The sequence below is a fragment of the Muscardinus avellanarius genome (genome assembly GCF_963383645.1).
Source record: "Muscardinus avellanarius genome assembly, chromosome: Y".
NCBI classification, from domain to species: domain Eukaryota; kingdom Metazoa; phylum Chordata; class Mammalia; order Rodentia; family Gliridae; genus Muscardinus; species Muscardinus avellanarius.
The window spans coordinates 7869039-7877268 of NC_137809.1; the positions used below are offsets into that span (position 1 = coordinate 7869039).

An 8230-nucleotide genomic window follows, 5' to 3' on the forward strand; every position below is an offset into this window, starting at 1 on the left:
GATTTTTTTTATATCTCCATCAGCTGGCTGGATAAAGACGTCTTGGCTGGAGATTGTTTTCTCTCAGGATATGGAGGATATTGTCTAGAGTGACTTTTACTGCTTTTACCGGTGAACGTGACGTCACCTGGCCTTTTGCTCTTGACCTATTAAAATTTCTTCCCTGACCTCTGTTGGTCATCATTATGTGACATGTGAGGTTCTTCTCTGTTCTTGTCTAAATGAGGTTTGGAGCGTCTTCTGTATGTAAGTGTCCAGCCTTTATTTAGGTTTGGGTTGATCTGAAGTGATCCAAGCGATGTGGGTTTCTCTGAAACGATTTTTTTAATCCTCTTGGTTATGCTTCTAGGACATTTTTTTTTTTTTTGGTGGTACTGTGGTACCTGGAAGCCCTTCTACCTCCGGGCTACACTCACATACCTATTTTTACATTTTATATTTGGAAACAGGGTCTCCTAAGCTAGCGGCACGCGGCTAGCTTCAAACCTATGCGATCCTCCTGTCTCTGCCTCCCAAGTGCGGGGATTACAAGCTTGCGTTTTTATTAATCTCGTTTCATTTGTGCGTTGCAGTTATCATCACGCTGAGGAGCAGTGTGATACTTGGTGTAATTCCCTCTGAGTCCCACCCCCACCCCAACCTCACTCCCTCCCTATTCCTGTCTGTGAGACTAGTGAAATAAGGCTATGTGCACAGACCTTCGTAAACGCACAAAGCCTCGTTTAGACTCTTTTCTTCATCATGATTCCTTTTCCCCTTCCGACTTCCATCTCCCTGTTTCCTTCCCTTCCATTATTCTCCTGGTGTCGCCTCAGTAATCTCAAGTTCCTTCTGTTTTTCTGTTTTCTCTCTAGCTTCCACTGGTGAGAGAGACCATAAAACCCTTTGCTTTCTGAGTCGGGCTGCTCTCTCTCAGCATAATATTCTCTAGTTCTTTCCGTTTTCCTTAAGATGTCATATGTTTTGTTCTGTATGCCTGAGAGAGAATTTCATGGTGCATATCATATCACATTTTCCTTATCCAGTCATCTTTTGGCAGGTACCCAGGTTGGTTTCATAATTAGCCAATTGTGAATTGAGCGGCTGCACATGGAGAGGGATGTGCATGTATCAGTATAGTATTCTAACTTTAATCCTTTTGGAAAGATACCCCTCAGAAGCCTACCTGGGTCATATGTTGATTCCATTCCTACTCTTTTTGAGGAACCTACCTTCTGACCTCCGTGGTGGTTGTACTGATTTGTAGTTTCCCCACAAACGCATGAGAGTTCCTATTTCCCCACTTCCTTGCCAGCACTTGTTATTTCTATTCTTGACGATTTCCATATTGGAGTCCCATCTAAACTGGAATTCAGATGGACTCTGTGCCATTTTGATTTGCATTTCCCTGGTGGGTAATGAAGCTGAACTTTCTCAAAGTATTTATTGGCCATTGGTGTTTCTTCTTTTGAGAAGTGTCTTGTTCAGTTCAACTGCCCTTTTCTTTCGGGGGGAAAACACATTCTTTAGTGTTAAGTTCCCTTCGTTACGGTTATTTATGTGTTAGATATTAGTACTCTATCACGGGAGCGGCTGGCAAAGATTTTCTCCCATTCTGTAGGCTTTGTCCACAGCTATTCTTACTTTTTTGTTGGTTGGTTTGCATTTTTACATTTTATTCTTTCCCCTGGACCAGATATATGCAGTACATTCTCATGTGACATGAGAGGGAGTGACAGGAGCCACAGCTCCTATTCAGCTCTACAGGCATGAGGGTGAAGATTACTAGAAAATACTTCTTTAGCTTTAGCAAAACAAAACCAGTACAATGAAGAATGTTCTAATCAGTAAGAATGAAATCAAGTCAGAAAACTTTGAAGAAGTAATCCAGGCGAAAGTTGGGTGAAATAATACCATGAGAAGCAGAGGAGAGCATTTCATAAATGGAAGGGATGTTAAGGAGGGAAATTCAATGACCGAAATGAATTTGGATAGAATCTTAGAAGGAACAACTTCAGAAACACATATATATTGGAGAGGAAGAATGCTTTTTCTTCTAAACGTTCTCTCCTTGAAATGATCATGTAATTGTTTTAAAATTAAATGTCCAGTTTCACAAGGAAGAGAGAATTATGGAGGTGGACTGCGCAGAGAGCCCGTCTCTTCGCGGAGAGATGACTACATGTCACCAAGAGATGATGGTTACTCCGCTCAAGATGGGTAAAGGAATCGGTTGATTAAAAGTTAAATATTTTAAACTAAATAATTTGATGAAATTTAATTTACATTCAACACAGCACGCATTCTGATCTAGCGCCAAAACATGGAACATTTTTTTGAAGCCTCTACGCTGGAATCAAACCATACTTTGAGGTTTTGTTTATTTATTTGCTTATTTGTTTGTGTATGTTTGGCAGTACTGGGGATGGAACCCAGGGGCATTCTACCCCCGAGCTACACCTCAAGCCCTATTGTTTATTCTTTGTTTTGCCATAAAGCGTCTCGCTGGGTAGCAAAGAAGCAGCTGAGGCTGTCAGCAAACTGTGATTCTCCGGGCTCAGGTCTCAGGATGCTGAGATTAAAAACCTGTGCCACCACATCCTACAACAGTGAGGATTTATGTATCAGTCCCACATCCTGCAACAGTGAGGATTTATGTATCAGTCCTTTTAATTAACATAATATTTGCAAGCTTTAAACATATGACGGCATGCATAAAGATTCCTTGTACTTTATGGCTTACCATCCCACCGTTTGTATTTTAACACAGTTTATTCAAACACTTGCTGTGGTTACCTCTAGCACAGGTAACCAAATACAACTCATCTATTTGTAAATAGATGAGTACATTTTTTAAAACTATTCTGGGCCTGAGGGAATGGAATTGCTGGGTCATAGTGACACATTACACACCTGCAGGTTTTCCATAGGCAGAACTCCAGGATTTTTCTTTGTACATGCTCCTCAAAAGTTAGTATCCTCAGATGGCACGGCGGCTCACGCCTGTAATCTCAGTACTTGGGCGGCTGAGACAGGAGGATTGCGGGTTCAAGGCCAGCCTCAGCAACCTAGCGAGACTCACAAACGACCTAGAGTGGTCCTGGTTAAGAAAAAAAAAAAAAGCAAAATGAACATAGTGGGCATGCTGGTGCACACTTGTAATCCCAGTGCTTGGGAGGCTGAAACAGGAGGACCGCGGTTCAAGGCCGGCCTCAGCTACTTAGTGATGCCCTCTGCAACGTAGTGAGACCCCGTTTCAAAATAAAGAAGAAAAGAAAAGGCTGAAGCTATAGCTCAGAGGTAGAATGAGCCTGGGTTCAATCTCCAGTACCACCCACCAAAAAAAAAAAAAAAAAAAAAAGAACAAGGTCTGGGTTATAGCTCGGAGGTAGAGTGCTCCTGAGAGAAATTCCCAGTACAAAAAAATAAATAAATACTAGAGTTGATATTGTCTGAATCCAGTCCCCCGTGGAAATTGTAATGTATATACGAAGTGTTTTTGTTTGATTTGAGTTTTATTTTCTTTGAATACTAGTGATAATTGTATTACAGCCTTAGGTTTACCCAATTTGTAGAAGTAATCTACTCAAGTATTTTGCTCATCTTTTAAAGTTTCTTATGTTTAGTTAATATTAATTATTATTGAACACAACATTATTTTTCATTTTGTGCCTTAAGTTATTCAAGCCGAGTCTATTCAAGTTCCAGAGACACCAAGGATTATGTTCAACCGGCTAGAGACTATGCATACCGTGATTATGGCCATTATAGTTCTCGGGATGAACGTTACTCTAAAGGCTATAGGTACGTTAAGTTTTATTTTTTTACCCAACAGATTACTTGAATTGTTTGTTTCCATTGAACTAAAGGTTTGCTTGTTGTAATTTAGTGATCGTGACATCTATGGAGCAGATCGTGATAGGACTTATTCTGATCTTCCAAGTGGAGGCTCTTACAGAGATACATATGAAAGTTATGGTGAGTGTCTGGTTACCAATTACCAGCCCAGATTATAATCTTAATGAACTCTTTCTTATGAAGGGAAAACATCATCCTTCTTGACAATTTGATTAGCTGGATAAACTTTTGTGTTGTTATTGTTTTAAAATAATGAATACTTGTTGGGTTTTTTTTGTTTTTTTTTTTTTTTTGGAGGTACTGGGGTTCCTGGAAACCCTTCTACCTCCAGGTTACACTCCCAGACCTATTTTTACATTTGTATTTGGAAACAGGGTCTCCTAAGCCAGCGTGCGTGGCTGGCTTCGAACCTGCGCGATCCTCCTGTCTCTGCCTCCCAACCACGGGGATTACAAGTGTGTGCCCCTTCGCCCGGCTGAATACTTGTTTTTAAGAGTAAACCGGCAGTATTATTTTTCCAGTTTGAAAAAAATTGTTAGAACACGTGAACATTGAATGTTCAAGAGTAAGAAGCATAGAAACAAAATGCTCAATCCTCATTTCAGCCCATTTTCAGGAAATAAAGGCAGTTTTCCAAGTTATTTAATATGCTTGTGTATGTGTGTGCGTGCGTGCGTGTGTGTGTGTGTGTGTGTTACTGGGGTTTCAGGAAGCCCTTCTAACCTCTGGGCTACACTCCCAGACCTCGTATGTATGTATGTATGTATGTATATACTTTTTTTTTTTTTTCAATTTGGAAACAGGGTCTCTTAGGCCAGCGCAGCTGGCTTCCAACCTGCGGTAATCCCCTGTCTCCGCCTCTCAAGCGCGGGGATGACAAGCGTGTGCCGCCACGCCCGGCTTTAATATGCGTTTTACATTTTTTTATTTGATATTTGATGCTCCAGGATGCTCTCGTGATGCTCCACCAGCACGAGGGCCCCCACTGACTTATGTTGCAGACAGCCGCTATGATGATTACAGCAGCTCAAGAGATGGATATGGTGGAGGTCGCGAAAGTTACTCAAGTTACCAAAGTGATATCTACTCAAGCTAGCGAAATGATGTCTACTCAAGTGGTTGTGAGCGTGGTGGTAGACAAGAACGTGGGCTTCCACTTTCTATGGGTAGGGCATGCCCTGCCCCTCATGAATCCTATGCTAGTTCCAGGTGTGGGGGTACAAGAGGAGTTTATGGGGGAAGCCGATCCGAAGGAGGACACCGAAGCAGATACCAAAAATAATACCCAAGTTTAGTTACACTAAACTACTTGGCCGAAAGAAAAATAAAATGCCACTCTCCATGTTACTTGAGCACTACAGAGAGAAATATGTTGTTTCTTATGGTTGGGTCATATATTAACTTTCTTTCCATAAAATACTTTAGATTCTAAGATGAAAAAGTAAAACTGTTCAAAGTATTTCTATCCTTGTTGGGCAAAAAGTAAAATTGTTCAAAGTACTTCTATACTTGTTAGACAAAACTAAAATTGTTTGAAGGAATACTACCCTTGTTAGACAAACATTGAAATTGTTCAAAGTAATTTTATACTGTTAGGCAAGAATTGTAATTGTTCAAAGTAATTCTGTACTTGTTAGACAGAAAGTAAAGTTGTTCAGAGTAATTCTGTACTTACTGGACAAAAAGTCCAATTGTTCAAAGTCATTGTTTAAAGTAATCCTATACCTGTTAGACGGTAAGTAAAAGTGTTTGAAGCAATTCTATACTTGTTAGGCAAAAAAGTAGAAGTTCCCAGTTTGGATTAAATATTTGTATTATAAAGTTTGAGAATAAAGATGGTGAAGGAAATGACATTTGCTATCTGAGTGTGTATGTGGGAAAGGAGGGGGGTAACTGCGGATTGGACCCCAGAGGTGTTAAATGTCCTAAGGACATCCTCAGCCCTATTTTGTTGTTGTTGTTTGTTTATGAAATAGGGTCTCTCTACATTGCCCAGCCTGGCCTGAAACTTAGGATCCTTCTATTTCAGCCTCCCAAGTACTGGGCATTATAGGTGTGTGCCACCCTATTATATGTTTTTGTTTTTATGTTTTGACCAGATACACAAGCTTAAGATCACATTTGATTGGAAGACAAATTGCGCTCTTGTTTAAATTTTACCTTTATGCCTCGAAGCCTAAATCTTTATACGGTTAGGCTCATAGTCTAGCAAGTTTTATATGTTCTCTAGTTCATCAGACAAGACAGCCAAATAAACCCAAGTTTGCCTTTAAATATTTAGGGGTGCAACAAAGCCTGCAACACGGAATCTGGTAAGAAATTTGTTTTAAGAAATATGGCGTAGCTGGGTGTGGTGGCGCCCACGCTTGTAATCCCCGCGCTTAGGAGGCGGAGACAGGAGGATCACGCTGGTTTGGAGCCAGCCGCCTTAGGGGAATCAGCTTGAGCCCAGGAATATTCTAGCTCTGAACCTCTGACCTATACCCCCAGCTTGCTTTTACTTTGTTGTTGTTGTGTTGTTGTGTTGTTGTTGTTGTTGTTGTTTAAACAGGATCTTGCTGTGTTGCACAGGGCCTCACAAGTGTGCTGAAGCTGACCAGGAGCCTGTGATCCTTCTGTCTCAGCCTTCCAAGTTCTGGGATTACAAGCATGCACCACCATGCCCGGCACAAGATAGAATTTTAAATTTAGGTAAAGATCAGTAGCAACGCCATTAACATTAACATTTTAACATTTAAACACCGAGTTCTTTTGGAATATTAATGTGTAACTACTAAGGAAAGATTGTTAAATCTATGAAAAACTTGGAAGCTAAAAGTTTAGTTGAAGTATCTCAAATGCAAAGCCAGTAAAGATGAAGATTAAGCTGCATTTTTGGGGTTTAATCAAAAAAACGAACCTTCCTGTGCATCCTAACTAAATAAAGATGCGCAAAACGGCAACAGTTAAAGAGGTCCCTGTGTATGCATTAGGGCAGAAATCCGTAGTTGCATAGAGAAACATAAGCCTATACAGTCCCAGTTACAGAGAAAAGCACAATTTTCCTTCATGGCAACTGTGTGGGGAGGTACATGTATTTTATCAGCATCCCCCATTGTGTACTTTTGAAGAAAACAGGTGCCTGACCTACCTAGCAATTGCTAGTGATTGCTGGAGGTTCATATTTTAATGAGGGCAAGGGCTACCTCTTTTGAACCAGGCAGAAGAGGCAGAGGTTCTTTCTTTCTTTTTCTTTATTTCTTCTCCTTTCTCCTCCTCCTCCTGTCTCAGCCTCCCAAGCGCGTGGATTATAAACATGCATCACCACGTGGGCCTGGCGAGGCAGGGTTTCTGATGAATGTTAACCTCTCAAAACACGGTTAACCTCCGTGCTTGGACATGCACAGTCCATACAAAAATTTAGGACCTGAGCACTCCACTGGCCCACCATCCTTGCATAAGGAACTCCTGGTTGCAGGTGGAGAAGCCATTTACCCCTCACTCCACATTTGTCAAACACAGAAAACAAAAGCAAAATCAACAACAACCCAGGCGACTCTTAGGTATGAAAGCCTGGGTTTGTTTACATGGTGAATTCTTTCCTGTGCTTGAGAATCCTGCAGATGATTGACTAGTTCTAGGAGCTGAGAGTTCACGGGTATTGGAGGAAAGCCAAATGTTGGAACTTAATTCCCCTCTGAAAAGTATGGATCACGTGTACATGCACAATTGTGCACGGTCAGAGCGATAGAGGGATGAATGTCACTGCCTGTACAAGAGGACTGTCACTGCCTATTTGAAGACTGAGATCTGTGATTAAAGCAGCATTTGCCCTGAGGAGACTAAATTTGTGCCCGATGGTCAACCTTCACCCCAGATACATCGTGAAATTATTGGAGCAGTCCCCTGGGACTCTGAAAAGAGGGACATCATCAGGGTTAAGAGGGGCTCTGCATAAAGGTGGTAGAAAATAGCACAGAGCGAACTTCTTTAGGGCGGGTTTACAGTCACAGAGGCACTTGTGTGTAGAGGAAGAAGGCTGAGGGTGGCTGTAGAAGACATGTTCTGAAGATACAGTGAAGCTTCAGTGACATGCAGCACAGCCGTCTTGTCAGTGCCGCAGAGACATCACCTTCAGCAGGAAAAAGAATGCATGTAGTATCCATTGTGAAAATAGTCCTATGCCTCCTAGTCCCCTAGAGAAACTGAGAGCTCAGTTTGTGCACTCTTTTTCCCGGGAACCAGAAATACTGGCTTTTCAACACTGCGTCACGTGCCTGCTCAAAGGACCTATTCTCTCCTGGCTTTCTACTTACTACCCAAGGTAGTGGTACAGAGCTTATGAGCCAGACAGAGGTCCTTGTCCTCCCTAATGACCTGGAAGGGAAAGTGAGAGAAAGGTCAACTTTCAGTC

The 8230-nt window shown here is 41.6% G+C and overlaps 1 protein-coding gene across 1 annotated transcript; it reads left to right on the top strand.

Annotated features, from left to right (window-relative positions):
* Positions 1 to 221: 221 nt before the first annotated feature.
* On the top strand, positions 222 to 4933 carry LOC308279529 (RNA binding motif protein, X-linked-like-1; the record flags this gene model as incomplete). Its single annotated transcript, XM_080719655.1, has 5 exons — positions 222 to 246; positions 2091 to 2199; positions 3658 to 3783; positions 3869 to 3957; positions 4785 to 4933. 5 exons carry the CDS (start codon positions 222 to 224, stop codon positions 4931 to 4933), a joined length of 498 nt encoding a protein of 165 aa, XP_080575781.1.
* Between the last annotated feature and the right edge of the window lie 3297 nt (positions 4934 to 8230).